Below are 23,386 nucleotides of genomic sequence, written 5' to 3'. Positions count from 1 at the left end.
TCAGTCGTCGTCGTCGTCGTCGCTGTCGTCGTCGTCGTCGTCGTCGTCGGAATCACAATCGTTATCGCGAAGAAGAGAGACACGATGTATAGAGTTTGTCCTACCGTATGGGGTAACACTCCCGCGTTGCTGTCATGCCTCCACGTCGTGTTGTTCCCGTGTACGTGATACGTGCGTCTATGTACGTGCGCTCACTCGCACGCGCACCCGTCCGTGTGTCCGTATTTACGTGGTGAGTGTGCGTGTGTGTCTGTATGTGTGTATATATATATATATAAATGTGTGTGTGTATGTGTGTACGAGAGCGGCCGTAGAAGCGCGAGAACAGAAACCACGGCGATATTAAGACCAGACGACGTACACGCACGGCGTAGTAGTATATGACACACCGACTGAAAGCGGAGAAGGAAACACTCGCGTGCACGACGCACGACGTACGCACGCACGCACACACGCGCGCGCTCTTTTACCACTGATACACTCTTGCTTTAGAGCGCGCGCATCATCCTCGCTCGCTCGAGTTCAGGAGTGAAACACTGCGAGTCTCTCCGCGCACTCGAGAAACAACACCTCATCCGACAGTGACGCACCACGAACTGCCACGAAGGCACGAACGGCACGAACTGAATCCTAACCGACTGAGCAGCTCCGAAACGCGGGTCGCGGGTCGCGGAACGCAGGAATGGAGGGGCTGTGCCAGCCGTAATGTGGGGGAACTATCATTCCCGTGGTGCGACGAAGGATTGAGAAGGGGCTGCATATCGCAGGTGCGGACGCACAGCGTAAAGTACCACGTACGGATTTGAGGATTTTCAACTAGAGACGTACTAGAGATATCCGGAAAATATCCGGTATCCGATATTATCCGATGCTTTCTTATTAACTGGTCGGATAACCGAATGTCATTAACATCCGACGAAATATATCCGACTGAAATTTTATATTAAAAGTTTGCGTCATTAATATATAATAGAATTCTATTCTTTTCAGCTAAACTTCTTACAGTTTATGATTTTTGCACAGTTATGGTGGTTTATGCCAATAATTAATAGAAATAGATTGTCATCGGAAAATCCTGAAATATTATTGTTATTATGAAAAATCTATTAATATTAAACTTTGATTACTAAGCATTGTTGAAACTATATTGCAAACAATCCTGTTCCATAACCGGTCAATTATTACATCTATTTTTCTCTTACTTTTCCTTTTTTTTTAAGAATTTTGAGGAATTTGTATCGGATATCCGGAAAATATCCTGTATTCGGCCGGATAATTGTCCTATCGGATATCCAGTGTCACATTCTTTTCAGATATCTAATATCTAGGGGTGCATTTAAAAACTTGATTCTGTCAATTTCGAGTATTTTTATTTTTGTTCAACAGTCGGTGAACAACGAGAATAAAATGATATTCGGATTGACAGAGTCGAATTTTGGAACGCAACCTCAGTAATTTTACGATCCGGTGCATTCTTACTTCCAACTACATTGTGAAAAAGGTATTTGAGGTTACGTGAGTATAAAATTTGTATAATTTATAACGCTATGTGTCACAACATTTGTACTATATAAATCGGATGTAATGCCTATGTACAACTCTAACCTTTTCATATTATTTTATCACGAAACTATAATAAATAAACCTCTTAATTTTCACTAATTCTGACATCAGTGTCGAAATCGAGATAACTCGTCGATAACTGGTGCCACCATGGTATTAAATAATATTAGATAATATTTAGAATATGTTTACTTTTGCTACGTGTGACTATAAAACATAAAATATAATACAAAGCGATCTTTTCGCGTATATTATGTATACGTATAATATACACTATATATATATGTGTGTATATGGAAATATATATGATTTCAATCAATAAATTTGTACATATTGTATTTTACAATTAGTTTTCTGTCACACACATACACACACACACACACACACACACACACACACACAAAATTTCTTAAATCTAATTGTAAGTAATATTTTCTTCAATAGTACTAAATAAACACTTCTTTATTGCAAATAAATATTTACTGTAAATTTAATGTAAACATACATTATTTGATTCAAGTATTACTTTCTTATTTTGAATAAATATTTATTTGCAGTAAAAAAATGTTTACTTTTCTATTCAAGAAAATACTACTTAAATTTTGGAATTTTTCTTTAATTGCACTTTTGTCCAAGTCGACTTATTATTAAATCAGACATATCATTTGTAGAATTATAAAACGAGGTATTTAACGACTTTGATAGCGAGTGCCGAATACTCGTAAACGGCGAGATCACTAGAAAGTAAAATACCATATATACGCAAAAGCGATATTATACGCCTCAGTCGAATTGTGGCAGCGCAACAATTGGAACAAACACTACAAACTCTCTTATCCAAGTTATTACCGAAATATATCTCCATTTGATATACATATTTCTCATCAGTGACGCAAATAACACAATCATTCCATTGTAAAGCGCGCAAAGCGATTCGTTATCGAATCTAAAACTCCATAGATCGCGTGCAATGCGCTAGTTAATTCATTAATAAAAAACGCAAATTATTATTATTATTAGTGATCTCTCAATTAGTGCCATTTTACTTTCCAATCCTGACGTTTTCAATTTTAAGTCGTTATTTTCCTACGTTAGTAATATTATTCTAATCGAATTGTTTCATTCAAAGCTACTATATATAAAGATCGATCCAGAAAAAGGATTACAGTAGATAATGGAAATGAGCTTAAAATCAATTTTGTATTACGCGAAAAAATGAAATCAATGTTCAAAACAGAATTATTTATCATATACAGAATTATTTATTTCCAAAACAAAAGGAAATTCTTATTTCGTAATTAATTTAAAAATGAAGTGCATTTTTAGATCAATTTATTAGGTTAAATTATCGTATTTTGAAATATGAAAATTCCAGAATAGATAATTGTTATTTTCGAAATCTATTATATTATTTGTCTCCGCGCGCGCGCGTTTTAAGCGACATAAAAAATTTTACAACTTTCAAAGTTTAGCTATGAAACATTTCGCGACATAAAATAATCATGAAATAGGGAATTTTAAAGATATCATTAAAAAATCAGTAATCTTATCCTGCACGTAAAACGTCATGTTGTACACGTTGAATAAATACGCATTTTTATATCACTAGAATCGAAGCTACTGACGACTGTTACTTTACAACGGCGATATTATACGAGTCAATCTTATATTATATTATTACAGTTTATATTATTATTGTTGTTTTCATTGTACATAAAGAATTTAAAAACAATAACGCCATACTGGCGTTTTAAGGATTCAATAATTTACGAGGCTTTGCACATTTTTAATAAGTAACACGAAATCGCTTTTTTCGAATATGCTCCGTGATTACAAGCACGTGTCGTATCGAGCCGACATCGGGATTCGAAGGATTCTCTCGCGAGTTTCATCCCTATAATGTACAGCCCTGGGACGCCACGGGGCTTAATATCTCTACGAGGGTAACAGAGAGGAAGGAAGATAGGGGCGGTCTTACGGGAGGGAGTGCTGATGCTGAAGCCATAAGCGCGACGGAGGAACCATCGAATGAAAAAGAGAAGAAAAAGAAAAGGAGAAAAAGGTAGGATCTACACTCTCTCTCTCTCTCTCTCTCTCTCTCTCTCTCTCTCTCTCTCTCTCTCTCTCTCTACGAAGAGAGAGCGCAACGAACGAGGGCCTCTTCCTCTAAAAAGCCGCACCCACACGGGTCCAAAGAACTCGCTGACACAGCCCTGAGGAAGCCAAGTAAACACACTCCGTGACGCGCCCGTGCGCGTAAAAGATATATACCGTGAAGATACCGAAGAAGCGTGTTTGAAATCGCTATCGTTTCGATGAGATTAGAATATTAGATTTCCATAGTTGCGAGTTGCGACGCGTTAACGCGATTTTTACCGATTTTTACCGACTGACGCAACTATTTAAACGCGGCGATTAATGCGCGTGTCGCAATTCTCATCTATATATCAAATAATACTTGCTCGAGAGTTCAGTTTTCCTAAAATTATGCATGGATCCTTTTGCTTCGTTTGATTAATATTCCTATCTAGGAAAAGGCAGTGATATTTCTTTCCCGTAGACCGCGCGAAAGTAACGATACTCAGAAGTAGATGGCAAGGAAAAGCGAAGAGAAAAGTGTCGCACGAACGCGACTTTCGAACTGAATGAGATGCTTATAAAATTCTAAAAATCTAGAATTGTACAAATTCCGATTTACCAATACTCTGGAAATAATTAATTCGCCGAATTATTCGATTATTTGGGTTTGGATATTCGAATTATATTCGAATGATTCGGATCTTAATGCCCAAAAGTCACGTATAACCAAATTCGGGAATTTATTAACTCGAATTCAAATTATTCATTGAAAAGTGGATGTTGGATAATATTTTTATACAAGAAATAAAACACAGATATATATATTTACGAAACATGTTAAATTCGATTGCAATCGTAATAAAAATATAATTAAAATTTTTTAAATAGTATATTATTTTTGTGTGTACATTGTATAATTTTATTTTAATTGAATTTTTCATGTAAAACGTTTTAATAATCTTAATTTGATCTTTGTTTCTGTTTAATTTTTTCTAGTTTAATAGTTCGAATTGGATTTAATTCTTTAAATATCTCTCTCTCAATTTAATTCAAACATAGCAACATTTCAATAATTAGATTTCAACAATAATAATTGTTTTGAACATTATATTATTTATATTATCCTGATATTTATAGTTCTAATCTAAATCAAATTAGCAAAGAACGATTATGCGAACCGAACGTGACAAACTCTTTCCTTTCGATACATTGAAATGAGACGAAATACATTCAATGTCAATGTATATAAGTTTGGTCCCGTTCGTATTCGCGATGTCGCGCCGCTCGTCCATGCTCGTCGAAGAAATAATATTTTTTCTTATACGATCTAGCAACGTATGTTTATTCGTGTTTGTTCGCACTCGTTTGCTCGATTTGGATCCAACTTAACGCCTTTTAATTCTACCGACTTACGACGCGACGTGATGGTTTACTTGTTCCAGGAAAAATCATTGGATGGATAAAATCTATCTTGTGCTATAAAAATAGTATATAAAATTACGTAAAACAAATATGTATGATATAGAAATATATACGCCGCGTGTTTAATTATATATATAAAATATATAAATTGAATTTATAATTTTTATGTGTATACATATTTATTGTTCATATAGTTTTCCATTGGCGTTCATATGATTCACATACTTTTTTACAGTGCGTAAAAAACACATGAATTCACACGGAAGCGCGTCATGACGATCGCTGAGTGGCTCTCAGCTAAAACTCATGGAACAATATCGAGCGAGCGACTCTCGCGTGCGCACCGCTTACGTTCACTTTTTAGCTTCGCGGACGTGGAATGGATTCTACCGGGAATTTTACACGTGCTCTTATCGACGTCGAATCTCTTCTACTCGAAATTATATCTCGTATGATGATACCGTGATACCGCCTATACATATAGGTGTTGCCGTGCTACGATCGCGCGCCTGCCATTGCGCAGCGCCATTCTCTCATCATAAACGAGAGCGTCAGGCCAGACGCTATCATGGCCGAGCACACCGCGAGTACGCTGATAACTCTGAGTTGAGCCAAAATCAACACACAGCGCTGCGGATCGGGCATCACGCAATGCAATAGCGTCGTGAGTGCGTCACCGTGCGTCACGTCGCGTCGAGTGACAAAGCTTAAGATGGTTTTTCTCTTTCTTTCTTTCTCTGCCTCTCTTTTTCTTTCTTTATATATCTCGTTCTGTGTCTTTCTCACGACTCGCTTCTAGACGTAACGTGCCAGGCGGTTCGTCAAATTTGATATAGAAAAGATCGATGCTTCTTCTTTCTTCTTTCTTTCCGGATATCCGTCCTTTTAGAGACGTAACGCATGTGCTGCGCTTTAAGGAAAAGTTACCTCTTCGTTTTAAAAGGAAAAGAAGGCGACTTCTCCCCCACCGAAATCCCAGACGGGAAAGTGAGTTTCGGAACATGACTGTTAATTTTACGTAACGAGCGTACAGCCCGCGCTCAGTAGGAACGAGTTCTCCCTTCTCGCTATCTCGTATGTTTTCGGAGATCCCAAATCGATGACCAAGTTTTTCGATTAGTTGGCCGATGGTTCGGAGATTTCTACACTCTTCGAAAAGATTTTAGTTTCCTTGAGATATCGCACGTCGTAACAGAACGATGTGGCATTTGGGCATCAATTTCATTCATTACGCACGATTAAATTTTGGCGATTAAAACCGATAAGACAATACATCGACCGAATTAATAATGTTTAATAATAAAAGAAAAAGGGAGAAAACACAGTTACGTCCCAACATCGTTCCTTTTTTTTCAGTATCGGTCATGCACGAAGAAACATACGATTTATTTTAAAAGAGAGATAAGCAAAATATCTCGGATACTTGCTTTCCGATGTCGACGACGATCTGTTCGCGGGCGTTACAGAAAAGGTGAGCAGATCTGCGCACGTGGGATCTCTTCGAAGAAATCTGTGTCCGTGTTGCGTGCGAAATAACGTGGATTTCATGCCACGCGTTTGTATAAGCGGGAGGGGAGAGAATGGGAGGAGCTCCGCTTTCTGTTCTCGATGACGGTATATCGATGTGGGCACGGGAAAGTATCTTACGGGACGGTACTTGCAAAATTGTGTGTTGCGATATTCACACAATTCCGCGTCGGCGTCTTCGTACGACGAAGAACACGGCCCGTTTGTCAATATTTCAAACGATAGAGCCGTGCACTGATTTCACAAGGTGCGTGCGGAATAGAGACAAAGACGAGGATCGAATAAAGATAGATAGGAAGAGGAGGAGAGCGGAGAGAGATAACGGAGAAGCGAGAAAGATAAAGCGAGATACAGAGAGAGACGAATAGGGTTGCTCCGCTCTGTATCAACTATGCACCCTTATCAATTGGAAAATTGGTATGTGCAATGGGAACGGAAGAGGAGGGGAAAGGCTGTATCATACGAATGAGGGTGATGGTATAAGGACGGTGAGCGCGAGGCAAGAAGGGAAGGAGAGGACCAGTGCCGGATTTACCGTTAAACCTTCGCGAGTCCGGTTAACATTGAAAGCCATCACAGAAGTAACGTTTCACGAGATTCTATATCGTTATTTTTTTCACAGGTATATATTATAAGAATTCTAATCGATTAATAATCTCATAATTTAATTTTCAACACTATCGATGGAGAATCACGTAGGTCCATCATTACAAATAAGCGTAAAAAATATTTCTATATATTCATAACAACGCAAAATGAAATATTACAGTGAAATAATAATTTACTAATAAATATAATAGCAGTTATACTCTTTTGTTTTCGTAAAAAAATGTCATTTCGATTACAGATTGTGGAATAAGGTTCTTGGGAATTAAAATCCGTCATTGGAGAAAGGATAAAGAAAAAGAAGATAGAAAGAGGAAAGAAGCGATTAGGTTTACGTTTTCGGGACAGGGCCGTAGAGGTGAAAAGGTATCTTTGACCAGTAATGCCTATTGCACTGCTCATTAGACGCGAGGAGTGACGAGCGATATCCAATGAAAGTTCTGCCTTTTCTCACGTGACGATATAAAACTGAGCTCTCATTGGATATCGCTCGTTGCTCATTGCTCGCGTTCAGAGTGCAGTAGGCATAAAGCGACTGGCGATATAACCTGAAAATTTTTCTTCTCTAGCAACATGTTCGCCGACGAGTGACATCAAAGATGTTGCCGTGTCGACGACCCGCATCGTCTATGCACCCTTGTGAATTGGAAAATTCCGCGCTGGCTAGCGAAGAGACACGGAGAAGAGAGTACGTATAAAAGACAGGGACGTGTCTAGCAAACGACTGAAAAAGAGTCGAAGAGAGAGCTAAGAGGAAAAAGAAGAACTAACAACGCATGTAACAGGAACAGAAGAAAAAATGGAGTGTTACAAATGCACTCTCTATTATTACATGCACTAACAACTTACAATAGCAATTATTGATGTGCTTCGTTGTATCTTCTTTTGCAAGAATTATTGCTTATTAACATCAATAAATAAATGATATTATATGTCAATATATATTATGTGTATATTATATGTATATCGAAGTTGTGTGTGTGTTTGAATCGATCTTTTTTATCCATTTATGTGCTTTTTTATCTACACATTGTTCTCAAACGATCTAAATTATGACTAAAAAAATGTCTTCTTATTTATTATTTCCAAAGCTAATCTCGCGAATCTCTGTAACATTTTTAATCTCTTGTAAAACAAAAAAATCTTGACGGTGAAATCTTTCCTTATGAAAAAACGTACTCCAAATTCTATGGCAAAAGGTTAGTTCGCGTCGCAAGCTCCAACATGCTCCTATCATAGCTCCTACTCACTCTATCAAGCGCATTGGAGTGAGTAGGAGTTATGTTAGGAGCATATTGGAACATGTTGGAGCATGCGACGCGAACAAACCTAAGAATTCAGAATTCAAAAGGAGGGACCCGAGACATTGCATCTCGAAAGAGAACGAGAGAAAGGAACAAAGGGTGGGAAGTATATAGAAAAGGGAGAAAGATAGAGCGAAGATTGATAAGGTTGTGCAAGGCGCATGCGTCACTCGGGCATTGTGGGCGTCGGAAACGTGTTGACACACGAGAGAAACCAAGAACGAAAAAGAGGAAGTCGGAAGGGAAGGAGAGAGATAGAGCGTCGCGTGTAACTCTAATGCCAGAACGTCAGATAGCCCGTATTATCAGTACCGTCTCTCGATGCGGTTCCCAAGCTGTGGGTCCCGCTCTTCGTTCGCTGTCGGTCCTCACGAGAGCCACCCAACGGCGTCGCGCGTTGCCATAACCACCGTACGACGAATGGAGATGCGATCGTGGAGATCCACGTTCGATCGATCGCGATGGGCGACAGGCTAATAAGGGGGAAATTATTGCGCGGGTTTAGAGCAGGGTACCTTCTCGCCCAACAGCGAACCGTCCAGGGCCGAGGATCGGATCGCGGAATCCCTTTTTGTCGTAACGTATCACAAAGCTAAAAAAAACCATAAAGAAGAAATATATACGCTCCGATACAATCGAAAAACTTAAAGACATTGCAATTAACTCTAAGAATTCAGTTTCATATATAAATGCAACAAAATTTATTTTATCATTTAATATTCATTATATTATAATGTATTCTTATGGCTATGAATAAACATAGGAATCAATTTTTCACTTCTTATGGATCACAACTTATATAAAATATTCTCTCAGAACTCTCAGACTCAACAGTGAATCAACTCACGGAAAGTATAATAAAAAATAAAAATTTTCTATTAAATTTCCTATTAAGGAAATCCTAAAATCATCTGTTTACCAATTCAATAGGATCTACACACATACGATTTACATGTCATTGACACATCACTGCACATCAATATCGTACGTAATACACATACGTACAAATTTCCTAATTAATTAATCTTTCATATTAGGGATCTAAACGTAATTCTAAAAACTCAACATTGTTTATTTATGCAATCTCTAGTTCAAATCAAGATTGTTTTATATGTACAAAGTATACAACTTTTATATAAAGCAAATATTGTTATAAGTCGACGTCAGAAGCCGATTAAAACTATATAATTTTCCAATTTTTTTTGTTTTTGGCATAAAGGCGACCGGTTTGGACTACATTATCGTTTACTTTAACTGTGGAAAAGGATTTTTAAATCTGTGGTGTAAAGTTAGACAAATATCTACTTAATTGAAAAATAATCGGCAAAACATACAGACTTTAGAATCCCCTACGTAGAAAAGATAATTGTACTATTAAAGTCAATAATGATGTGCTACGATATATTTTTATACGGTCTGCGACAGTAACATAAAATTATTTGTATCTTTGGATATAAGAACGTTGAATTAATTAAAGCCTCAGCCTTTTATTGGGTTGATTGACACATTAATACTACAAAAGTTATTGAGTTTTATACAAAAAACTTAAAGGTAATTTTTCTCTCGAAGCAAGCCTTCGTAAAGTTGGACCATTGTGCATCAAGCGTGCTCGTATACGCTTTCGGAGAGTTCGTCGTTTCAGAGACAGGTGAGACTTGAAGGGAGAGCAGGAAAGGTAGGAGGAAGAGGGTGGCTGCACAGGTCGACTTCGAAGGGAACGTCGCTTCGAATAATTCCGGGACGCGGTATTCATAGTCTTGCGGGTGCTTTGTAATTTCAAAGCGTCGTGCAGGGCCGTAGTTACTGTATGATGAAAGCGTGTGGAACTCTCTCTCTCTTCCTCCCTCTCCCTCTCTCCTTCCCATCTCCCCTCTCTTTGTTTTTTCGATATAGAAGGAAATCGAGTAAGATGTAACAAGTATTTCACAATTGTATATGTATATATACGTATAAATTGTATATACACGTATCGCGCGTCGCGATATTATAAATACAAAATATATTGAACCATCGATATTATCGATGTTTTAATTTGTATATGTTGTATACTGTCTTGTAAAACGCAAAGTGTGTTAAAAATTTAGTAAACACGAAATTTTCTATGTCAACTGAATAAATAAATGAATAACTACATCTTCTGAAGACGCCATTACTCATTCTCGTATATTTCCTTCGAAAATCTTGATTGCGCGTCCTTTGATCCATCAAGTTTCATGTTTTAACACAAAAGCCTATCGATTATTTCTAGTACCCTTTTTCACAAATGGAACGTTGCGCACCGGTGCATTCGCTTCATTCAAAAGAACAACGGTTATGTCGCGGGGGTGTTCGATCGCACCGAAGTTCGCAGAGAGTTCGCAGACGATCGACGCGCCCATAGGAAATTCATCGTCCGCTAAATTATTACGCTGCTCGCAACGAACATGGAGCGCGTCCACGTCGCGTAAAGTGGCTCTTATAATTTGCTCCATAATGTAAGAAGAACGATGAGGAAAAGTGGGAGAAGAACGCGCGCCACACCGCGCATCTATAATTTTCATCTATGAGCGACTGTCGTTACAAAAGCCCTATTTTTCATGAAACTTTTAGAATCTCGAGTGCTTTTATAATTTGCAAGGTTCAAATGAATAACCTCCGCCGACTTGGCGAACTGAGTCCTGCAACGAACCCGTTTTCTCAGAAAGTGGATGAAGATATATCGATTACTGTATAATGATTACCATGAAAGCTCAGGTATCCTTTGTATAACGTATTACGGAAAGGGCGAGAGAGATCTCTCTTGTCCCGGCTCTACCAACTTTTCGGCTATTTCGTCGAAACCACCTTACGGACATGAAACGCCAAGGTGGCTACGCCAAGGTGGCTACGCAAAGGCATAATCGGAATTCTTGGATTCTTACTAACTTAAAGTTGACTGACTGTCTCTAAGCCTTTCTTATCCTTCATTAATTTTGCGACTTTTAAGATCAAAAAACGACTACTAGTATGCTATATTATGTATAATAAAACTTCTTCTTTCTTTAGAGCTGATGATTTCCTCGATATACGAAAAAATATAATAAATATTAAAGTTCTAACACTAAAATTTATGTCTTAAAATATACTAATTATACTGATATTATTATTATAGAAATCGTAATATTTGATTCAAAGACGTATAAGATTTGTATTTCACAAAAAAATTGTTATTTAAACAATTTAATATACAATTTAAAACAATACAATTCTACTAGCGAGATAAAAATTTTACAATTTACAAAAAAGTGATGTGTTTATTATATCCCTGTAAGAAAAACAAAATTCACAATATACAGGATATTCCAAACTTTTTAACACAACACTTGTGAGCAGAGGTAGAGCGGATTGAGTCGAAAAGTTTGGGACACCCTGTATATTGTAAATTTTGTTTTACTTTACCATTTTGTAATTTTCGCAATATTTTTGTAGTTACCCAACGAGCAGATATTTAACATTGACGCATAAAATAACTTTAAAATATTTTTAAGAGTTCTTTAAGAAACATCTTTAAGATAGTTCATAAAAAACCCGGAAAGATATCTTAAAGTTGTCTTATGCATCGATTTTACCCACTTAGACCCGGTTTTTCATTACCTAGTTAATTTGTGTTAGACTTAACTTGATGTTTTATCTAATGGATTTCAAATGTCGGATGAAGCCCAATGGTTGAAACATCAGATTAAGCTTAACCACAAGTTAACCAGATAATGAAAAACTGGGCTTTATTTGACAATCTTTAGAAGTTAATATCTCGTTAACTATTGCAAAAATTGTAAAATGGAAAGGACTCTTCAACTCAGTCTAATTCGGTCCACCTGTCCAAGCGATGTAAATTTCAAAAAGTTTGAGACACTCTGTACAATTAATACATAACTACAGTATTACAATATTAATCAAGAGACATAGTTATGTTTTGAGCTCAGTTTACATATAATGGCGAGATAGATCGTATATCTTTATGCGAGACGACAACTTGAGAGTACGTAATTATCATGTCTATATATTGATTGTAAGTTTGTTATGGATTCAATCATTAACTGGGGTTTTTGTTATATAATAAAAGTACTTTTATTCTTTTTCTATGTATATTCTTCTCCATGAACAAAGATATTGCACAAAGCCAAGTTAAAAAATTTTCATTTAAAAAATATCATCGAAAAAAATATTGTTTCAAATTTCGACTATACATGATCCTAGAAAAGCAATTAATATTGACTGTTGTTACATCGATAATTGTAAAAAGAAAAAACGCATGCAAACAACATGAGGAAACATTTGTTTTATAGAAAGAAGAAAGACAGCGACGTAGTAATCAATCAATCTTCTGTTCTTACGATAAGTTGATTAACTATCGCGTTTACAGATATTTTTAACATCACATTAAAAAAATTAATTGCAATAATACTTAAGTATAACATTAATCATAAACATGTTTACACACAATGTTTTATAATAAAAAAATAATAAACACAAAATCTGGAGACACGGTAATGTCGGCGCTAAGACAAGCGAAGCATCATGGCGCGAGACATTGCCGTGCTTTACGCGAGCATATATGTACGGGCGCGCTTGCGCTTAGAGAAGAAAGTATCAGTAACTAGAAATTTGAGAATGAATAACAGTTCAACTATGTATTATAGAAAAACACACATACATATATTTTTTTTTAAGAATAATAAATAAATTAGATAAACTAGGAAAATGTAGGAATATTAATTTGTAAATCATCGTATTTAGATCGTAGCTTGCACATTAATACAAAAACACGGGAAAAAAGATTGTCTTCCCAGTATTGTAAAAGAAAAATTTTGATATTTCTAACAGTATTTCAGGTGCCATTATATTATCCCCTAATGATTGTGGATTTTCAGAACGTATTCAGGAAGATGATCGAATCTAACCTGATTCTATTTTATATATTGTGTCTTATGTTTCATCTAATTAATATACAAAATAGGTAAAAAAAGAAATAATAACATAAAACTTTTTCTTTTGTTTATTTATAAATGAAAAAAAATGAATACAATAAAGTTTACTGACTTAAAATAATTGTAGTAAAACAAAAAACTGTTTTGACTAACAAAGCAGTGGGGTCACATCTGACTCTGACTCTATTATTAAGAAAATTCTATAGTTATCTGTTTATCGACTTACACACATACGCGTATCATAATATATTACTATGTATTACTACAATATCACACTCATACATTTATATAAATTTTTATAGCGCATTTTCGTATCAAATTAAGTGGCTAATTTAGTTTAATTCTAAAAACTTGACAGTGTTTGTTCATGTAAACTATTAGTCTGTGGACTACTATTTCGTAAATATAGATTGCAAAACTTTTATATCAAGTAAATATTATCACAACATTGACAGCTCTAGACGCCATATTGGATCCCCTTAAAGGGTTAATATTATACATTTTATACACATATTTCTCTTCCAGGAATTATAAAGTTACTGAATTAATTTTTGTATAAAACTAAAAACTGTATTGTTTTGGGCACTCACGTGAAGTGTGTAGGTGTTTACGCCTATATATTATACTCATTCCTTTTTTTATCTTCATTAGAAAAATGAAAGACAATACACGTAACATTAAGCCAATATCTAAAATCTTGGACAATACTAATGTATGTATATAGTAGAACCTCCTTCGTTTTGAACAAGAAATTCCATTATCCACATCGTTGACTGACCAATTTAATATAAAATATTCTCATTGATAATGTTGTGTGCGTGCATGTGTGTGTGTGTATGTGTAGATATATTGGAAAATTACTAAAGTACCTATCGATGTGTGCTATCATATCAGGATGTGAACTAACGGGACTCTCCTATTTTGAACCTATTATGAGATAAGAGCGAAATTCCAAAATTATATAGAATACCTTTACCACAGCACAAGCCAATTTATTTGCGCCGTTTATTTGCGCGAACGCAGTTGCGCAAATAAACTAATTGTAAGCTGTCAAATATCACTATGCATATACATACGGATATATGTATATCATTTAGCAGAGCTGCTTAGCATTATAATATAGAAGAAACATTAATATTTATGAAAGTACATATGTATAGGAATGTCAAAATTAAAGAAATCAAATTTAAAGAAACTCTATTATATATAGAATGTGTACGTACATGAGAAAATAAAAAAATGATGAATAAAACTTTTTAAACGAGACTTCTCATTTTCTAGAAAAACAATTTTCAATATTTTTGTACGCATGCACTTAACACGCATTTGTAGTTATAAACATGATAAGTATTAAAAGGATACTTCAAAGATTATAAGATGTATTTACTTCTTCAGAATTTATTTCATTATCTTAAAAACAGTTATAGAAATTGCTCGTATTATTGTATATACATAAATGTGTCTTTATATTAAACTTGTACGAATACTTTCGCGCGAACGTGTTTTATGTCTTTAAGTTTTCAAAAACTGAATTGATATTTTCTTTCAATTGTTCGACACATTGGTATTAGTAATAGTTATAACCACAAATGAGTATTAAATGCACGCACGTGTATCTGATGAACATTTAAAATTGTCTTTCTGACAAATAAAGCCTTAATAAAAAACTTTTATTTAATATTTTTTATTTTTCATGTAGAATCACCCTCTTTCTACTTGTTTCATCCATTCTAGAACATTCTGTACATGTATAACATACGCATTTCTTACAAAATATCTATTTATTACGTCTACAAAAGTAATATAATTTAAAAATATAACTTTTTCTAAAATAATTTAAAAAGACATCATATTCACGCGAAAAAACTTGTACAAAACGTGATATCTTTTCATTATACCAAAAAAATTAAAAGTAATATAGCTAAAAACTAAATAACATAAATAATAATAACTAAAATAATTTAAAAATGTTATAGATATGTTTCCCTTTATACTAAAATACATTTAAAAATATTTATAAAATATTTGTAAAAAGCAGAGAATAATTCTAAAAAAAAGTATTAACGAAATATATATATTACATTTATTATTTATATTAATTTTTCTTAAAAAAATAATATCACTTATTTTTGTAACTAAAATAAAATTATATACATTATAGAATTCTAAGATTATATTTAATAAAGTATAATATAATTCTGTAGTATTATGAATTATGAACATAGATATTTAACTACATTTTCAATTCAAGCATCAAATTTTTTGTATTAAATACCTTTTTATTTTGATGATATTTTTTCGTTTTTGTATGATTTCTTTTTCTTGGTGAAGTATTTTGTTTCATTAGACTACATCTAATAATTTATATCTTCAAAAATTTTTTATGAAAACATATCTTGGAATATCACATATTTTTCTTAAGATTTCTTGGCACACATTAAAATCTCATATCATGTTACAATACAAAATTATATTACTCTTTAGTGAATATATTTTATTATTACATTATTATATGGTTAATTGTGTAAATAACCATATATATACATGAATGTCTTGTTTTGACAGTTTAGTCTCTATCTGCCTACAAGCGATGTGTCAAAAAGTTTGGGACACCCATTGTATAAATCTATATGTACTAATAATTTAACATTTTACTAATATAATTAGTAAAAATACATACATAATGCATTGTCAATTTTCATAGTAACAAATACTAGAATGTTATATGTATTTAGTTTTACAATTGTTGTCAAATAAAATATATTTTTTATGTAATTCATAAAATCTAGAAAATTATAAATATATTTTTTTTTCGTAACCGCGTACATTTTTATATACTTCTTTATATTTCTCCTTCAACAGTGAAATTGTCGAATCGATTAATATCAATTACAGAAAAACAGCGACAAAGTTACGAGTTGAACAGTTTGTATCTTACCCAACGAACCGCTAGACAAATCTTTGGAAAAAGCTACTATGTGCATCGGTCTTTCTGGTCTGTCTATTGAAAAATTCTATGCATTTATAAGTACATGCGCTGCACAGAACGACCACCGGACTTCCCGGATTTGTTGTCACTTTGTATTTTTACTTATATATTTTTAATTTGTATTCCCAAGTGCGTTTTTAATTAGCGATTTAACAACGGATCGTAAATCCTAAATATCGGTGAAAAGAATCATCTTTTTCCAAATCGAATTTTGAATTCTGCAATAAGTATATACGTTGTCACATCGTATAATTCTACTGTTCTGTCGCACAATACGTTGCAGCTAAATAGCTTGTGTATGCTTGCATGAGATAAAATTTAACCAGTGAGGAATATAAACATGATTATATATCAAGTTCAAATATTTTTAGCGCATCTCTTACTTTATACGCGATTTCTTAAAAAATACACTTGCAAATATCTTATCGATTTATACTCTGTAATTACCTTTTAATTTAATCAACTAATCAATTATTTACAGTTTTTTTATAATTATATATAATCGCAACAGATTTTTCTAGCACGTTTCAACTTAATAATTTGATTGTAATTCTCTACATGTAAAATTGTGACGCATTAGTCAATTTGATAAGTCTTATGTAGGATGTATAACATGCACGTATACCGGATATCCTATCAACCGCAGATATTAAAAGCCAAGCTACAAAAATGGCTTTTTATCTCGATTCATTATTACTAATTAAAAATAATGAAATTGCTTAGATTAACTATCAAAAATTCATCATAAAGATAAAATTTACATCAAACTTGTCCAAATCTGTACTCATCTGATACACCTATGTTAAAGAAAAATACCAATATTTTTTATTCACGTAAGCATTGCTAGGCCATTAATAGATATTAAAAAACCTTTGTTATTTTTGAAAATGTTTATTACATTCCCAAAATGATAATGCAATGATAATAAACCAGAAAAGTATAATATATAATAAACTAAACAATCTGTTTCAATCGTAATTAGCCGTTAAATAAGAAAAATAGAAAAAGAAGAGCATCTATTTGCATCAAGATTTTTATCGATTCGGATTCGCGAAGCTTCGATGTGCTAAAATATCAATGGAAAATTGTCGATAGCATCTCCAATATCGGAGTATCGTCGAGCGTTCCTGGTTGAGAGGACACCCCGTATGCAGAACGTAATTCCCGGCCGGTGTACACACAAACACACATATATACACACACACACTCACTCTCACACACATGCACACACATGGGCGCGCGCGAATCGATCGAAGGGCGTCACAGGCATACAGATTTAAAGGGTCAGCAGCTTAAATACTCGACCAGCGATGTACCGTTAATTGCCAAGATCAGTTTACGTTTGTCCACTTCCGTTGCGTAGGAAAAAATTCGTCTGATCGTTCAGTCTTGTTCGATCGCGTTCGATATTCCGGCCAGTCATACTTCACGTCGCAATACAACGTAAACCCACGAGACGCGTTTGAGTGCCGACTGACGAAACAAAGATGAGAAATGCGCGCCAGGTGTACAGGGTGTCCCAAAATGCTCAAATGCCAATTCACTGACAGATTTTGTGGAACATACTAAAATAAAAACTCTTATACGAAAATATTGAGGCTACAATAGTTTTCAAATTATAAACGATTAAAGTTGTCTAATTGTAACGTCTGAAAATCGCACGCTTAAGAGCAGAACACATCATGCGGGGCCCATAGATTTATAAAATAGATCCAGCATGCCCCTATGATAGAAGTGAAGCCAACAAAACGGCAAGAGATGCAAAACATCGGCGAATCTCTATCCTTCTCATACGCGCGCATATTCACAGTAATGGAGAAGAATAGAGATACTTCACCGTTGTTTTTGTTCTTACTCTTATGTCAGCTTCACTTCTACCTATGGGGGCATGCTGGGTCTATCTTATAAGTCTATGGCGGGGCCCTTGCACGCACGGGGATACAAACGTCTACCATGGCTGCGTTCCACTTAACGTTCGCGACGTTCGCGAGCATCGTTTGTCCTTGTTTAACATTTGATAAACAACAAGGATGAAATGATTCCACGAGCGTTCTGTTGTGAGAGTTAAATGGAACGCAGCCCATGTCTTTTCATGCCTTCTCCGATACGCCATGCAACTTCGGATGGTAAGACATTTGTGTCTCCGCGTGTACATTTACTCGCTTATTAAATATTGACATATTTGAGACATCTACCGCAAAATGCCTAACCGTCAAAATTCGGTTTCTTATTTTAAAGCATTAATAATTTTTTATAAGTTAATAACGCTTCAAAATAGAAAACTGAATTTTCGTAGTTAAAATACTTTTGCAGTGAGTGCTTCAATTTTACATTTAAAAAGACTTCACTTTTAAAACTCCTGAGTAGTCATCACAGCCATATTGAATCATGACGTCAGAAGCGAGAAACGACACGTTAATTTTTGTTACGTGCCATTTGTAAATAAAGACAATTTGGATAAAATGAAATGATAAGATCGCTTTAAAATATTTGTAAAAATGGACGAAAACTATGCTTATTCTCTTTGACAGTCAGTAAATAATCGTAAAAAGAGACACGTGTATGCTTTTATTTAATGCACATGCGTAGCCTACTTACACATGCCTTTTATCACTTTTTACGATTATTTACTGACTCAGGGAGGATAAGGATAGCTTTCGTCCATTTTTACAATTGTTTTAAAGCGATCATTTCGCTTTATCCAAATTGTCTTTATTTACAAATAGCACGTAATAAAAATTAACGTGTCACTTCTCGCTTCTGACGTCACGATTCAATATGGCTGTGGTGATTGTTTAAGTTATACATAATAATATATTAATATCAGGCTGATATTACAGAATTCGGTTTTCTATTTTAACAACTTTTCAAATAACGGCTTCCGAACAAGTCAAATTTGATCGATAAAGGAGCATAAAAGCCAACACAAGGTGACAATGGAATTATATATTAATTCAATTTACATATATTGATAAACGTTTCAACCATATATCTGGTCATCTTCAATATCACAAAAAAATCAATATTAACCGCTACTTACAATGTATTACGTCGTTAACTAATCGTCTATAAAATATTTATATTAATACAAATGTCCGTCACGCAAGAATTCTTTATTCTCTTCGTCTCTTTTTAAATACTGCGTCGTTGAAAGCGAAAATTTATTGTTACATCTTTGAAATTCATCCAGGCCCTGAGATATACTATTGAGTAATATTATTGAATGATTTTAAGCGAGACATAATTGTAAATTGATTAATAAAGATTTATTTCAATAAGCTACATTTATTCAGTTTTTAAAAATCGTACTCTCTAAATCTTTTGAAGTGAAATCTCATTCCAAAAAAATTGGAAATCAAGCCAGTCTTGAAAAAAGAATGAAAATATTTTCACTCTTGAACAAGAGTGGCAGATTTTCGCTCTTTATTGAAGTGAGATTTCATTCTTTGGAGTAAGATTTCACTCTTTTGTTGTGAAAGTCACTAAGAAATGAAATCTTATTCCAAAAAAAGGAGTGAGATCTCATTCCTTTGGAGTGAATCTCACTAAAAAAGAATGAAATCTTATTCCAAAAAAGAGTGAAAATCTGCCACTTTTTTGTTCAAGAGTAAACAGTTCTCACTTTTTTTTCAAGATTGGCTCAATTTTTACTCCAAGAGATTTAGAGAGCATTTCAATAATATAAGTTATTATCGTTTATCTCAAAAAATTTATCCTCTTTTAAAAAAAATTAAAATATATCTCTACTTTGTATCAATTACTTGGATTGCTACTTTCTTCGTGTATCTCAAAAGATTTGACATCATTTTTAAAAGTGAAAATTATGCCTCTCGACTTTAATTTGCTACGTAAAACTTCTAAAAATTTCTTCGGGATAAGATATTCCAAAAGATTCTCCGTATATCTTAAAAGATGTAACATTTTCAAAAAGATTTTTCTTTTTGTAAAAAAAGAGAAACATAAAACTCGTACTTTTCGACTTCAAATTGCCATCTTAGATTTACTTTCTTTCGAATTCAAATTCCTCGTTTCACCTATATCAGTAGATGTTCGACTTATTGATTAAAATGTTTCGCTGATTTTTCTTATATTCACGTTAAATATTGATCCACATAAATCATACGAAAAAGACGTGCGAATCCAATTTCGTTTTAGGCATATCTGTTTTTTCTCACATTAATTTTCCTTTGTTTCTAGGAACGCTGCCGCGACGTTTTCAGAACCGTACGGTTCTACCAATCACCGATTTGACAGAGTACCTACATGAGCGAGTACCGCGAGTACCTATATATATGTACGTACGTAATGTGCGTACGCACGCGTTTAACGGATATTTGTATACAAACAAACGTACGGTATAACATACGCGCGCGCAACACGTACACACATACGTACACACATATATCTCGTTCGGCAGACAAAAGGATCAGATGTACGTTGGAATGGAAGGGAGGAGTAAGAGAAAGGGGAAGGAGGAAGGCAAAGAAGAGGGGGGGGGGAACAGGCAGACAGAGATAGAAAAACACACATCGCAGGTGCAGCGTGCAGAGCGATCCTCTTTAGTGTGTAATGAATTTTTTTTTCTTTTCCTCCTTAAACTCCAAATTATTGTATATTATGGTTATATGTTGATTCTTGTGTCAAGGATATACACGTGTGATATTCTTATCATGGAAAAAATCACTATGCTAGATGCCTGCCTGCCTACTGTTCTCTGAGACAAAGGGAGGAGAAAGGTTTGAACACAGCGGCGACTCTTCCAGTAAAGGAGGGCATGATGCGCGACGCATATATACGTTACATCTAAAAAAAACCCACCAGAGAACGGTATCTCGGTATTAATTCCTCCAACTCCGGAAAAACGCGTCGAGCAACATCGACGAATCGAGCGAATCGGCGGCTGTGTCGAAGATCCTATAGAGGTGGTAGAGTGACAGAAGAAAGAGAACATAAAGAATGATAAAGAGAGCGAGAGAAAGAAAGAGGGGGAGAGAGAGAGAGAGAATGCGGAGGAGAGGGAGGAAAAGCCACATAGAGAGATAAAGAGAGCAATCGGCAAAGGTAGCGACCAACGGCATAGCGTAGAAGACTGAAGGTGTGAGCGACGGACAAGAGGAGTGGGAGATAAACAGAGACAGACATAGAGCGCGCGTCCGAAATTTCGATAGAAAAATTCCTACCTTTGAAGCCGCGGGGAGCAAAGAGCGTACTGCAAGGAGTCTCTTTCTTTCTCTCTTTTTCTCCGTCTCTCGTCTCAGAGGGACGTCATAGCTGTAGGCGTAGCTGACGCGTGAGTCGCGGCCATGTAATACAACGCGCGGCGTAGCGACGTAACGCTCCGATGAGAAAAACCGACCGACTATCGGTCGGCGGCGGCGACGGCAGCTCACCACTGGTAACACCGAGGTCGCTCCATGTCCCTCACCGTACGGCGAGCATGGTGCTCACGACCCCGCCCACTTAAATCGCCGGGGCCCCGAGGAGACACGTCGTGTCCGCACGGCGCCGTCGAACCAAACGTCCATAAGAGACGACGAGCCCGACTCCCGTCGACACTCACCGCGCGACACCCGCACCCGATTTCGATGTGTGAGGCACTCGTGACGAGGCACGGCGCCGACCACGACTCGCCACACTTCGCCACCGACCGTTTATCTCTCCTCCCTCTCCCCTTGCAGTTTTTCTTCGCCAGTGCCGGCTTTAGACGACGATAAAGATTACGCCCCAAAGTGCCCGTGCGCGCACTATTTCAAATATTCTTATTAATGACTATTTTCTATCTAACTTAGAGGATCTGTGTGATCCTTATATTAGGTTATGTCTTTGATCTTAGATCGTGAGAAATAATAAAAAGTATACGTACGAAATATTTCTCACTTATTATCGCAAGGTACGGATGTAGTCAAAGACGGAACTGCGCGCAACGATACTGCGTAGCGGCTTTATCAACCTCCCTTTATGACGTCACAATTGTCACAAACTTCAGACGTGACCGCTATGAGCTGGTAACAGCGCTACTTGCCGGCTCCAAAAAGAGATAAAACAGTGAAACGGTTTCGATATTGTCGATGTTGTCAACAAGAAAATATTAGAAAATATGAAAAAAGTGATATTAAAAGGGAGAAATATAAATAAACGGCAAGATGAGGTTTTTACGCTTGGTTATTTTTCGTCGTATCAATTGTTGCCCATTTAAAGATTTGAGAAATACAATCGAAAAATATATTTTACCGACGGCGACATATTTTATACTATAATTCTCAAAATCAAAGATAAACTTAGATGGCGTCTTGCATAAGCAAAGTTTAAGCTGGAAACACAATGAAAAGAACAGGCAATAGAAGCAAGAAATAACGAATTTCAACCTATCAAGAACTATATATATATTAGAATGGATGCTTTCTGAGAGATTGAAATCTCTTATTCCCTGTTCCCATTGCGTGTACTTTTTTATGGCTCCTGCACACAGAACGCGGCAACGCTTGCCGCGCAGCGGAAATTGGCGCGATAGCCAATCAACGTCCCGCTTGCTTGGAAGTAATAGATATATAATTTCCACCGCGGACAAAAGTTGAACTCAATTCAACTTTTACTGCGCGGCGAAAGTAGTATTCTATCGTTTCCAAAAGTTTCGCAAGGTGAGGCCGACTTAGGCCGGAATTAGCCCGGAAAAATTTGACCAATGAGGACAAAGGAATTTTAGCTCCTATTGTTTTGATTGGTCAAATTTCTTTCAATCTTCAATCTCAATATTCAATATTCAATATTCAATATTCCGGTTTTAGGCCTGTTTCTACCAATGTGGATTAACTTTAATCTTGGTTTAATTTACTCTTCTTCTTTTTCTAATTCTTGAGAAGAACTAGAAAAAGATGAAGAGTAAGTTAAACCGAGATTAAAGTTAATCTACAATTGGTAGAAACGAGCATTAGGCCCAGTTCCACAACTCA

General features: G+C 35.4%; 1 protein-coding gene across 4 annotated transcripts in view; it reads right to left on the bottom strand.

Moving 5' to 3' along the window:
- mura (ring finger protein murashka) overlaps positions 1-22,163 on the bottom strand; it is a 65,011-nt gene extending 42,848 nt beyond the window's left edge. Inside the window, exon 1 of one of the 4 annotated variants that reach the window (XM_018452696.1) lies at positions 21,617-22,163. Coding sequence is in view for 1 of the 4 variants with exons in the window: in XM_018452699.1 (XP_018308201.1) it covers positions 105-136 (32 nt within the window). In the remaining 3 variants the exon portion in view is untranslated. Of the gene's footprint in view, positions 1-104; positions 748-8,813; positions 8,832-21,616 lie in introns of those variants that run through there. The other 3 variants (XM_018452697.1, XM_018452695.1, XM_018452699.1) reach the window with 3 other exon arrangements.
- Positions 22,164-23,386: the final 1,223 nt, after the last annotated feature.

The sequence above is a fragment of the Mycetomoellerius zeteki genome, unplaced genomic scaffold (genome assembly GCF_001594055.1).
Source record: "Mycetomoellerius zeteki isolate Tzet28-1 unplaced genomic scaffold, Tzet1.0 scaffold35, whole genome shotgun sequence".
NCBI classification, from domain to species: domain Eukaryota; kingdom Metazoa; phylum Arthropoda; class Insecta; order Hymenoptera; family Formicidae; genus Mycetomoellerius; species Mycetomoellerius zeteki.
The sequence above is the reverse complement of the archived record's forward strand: the minus strand, read 5'-3'. Positions and strand labels throughout refer to the sequence as shown.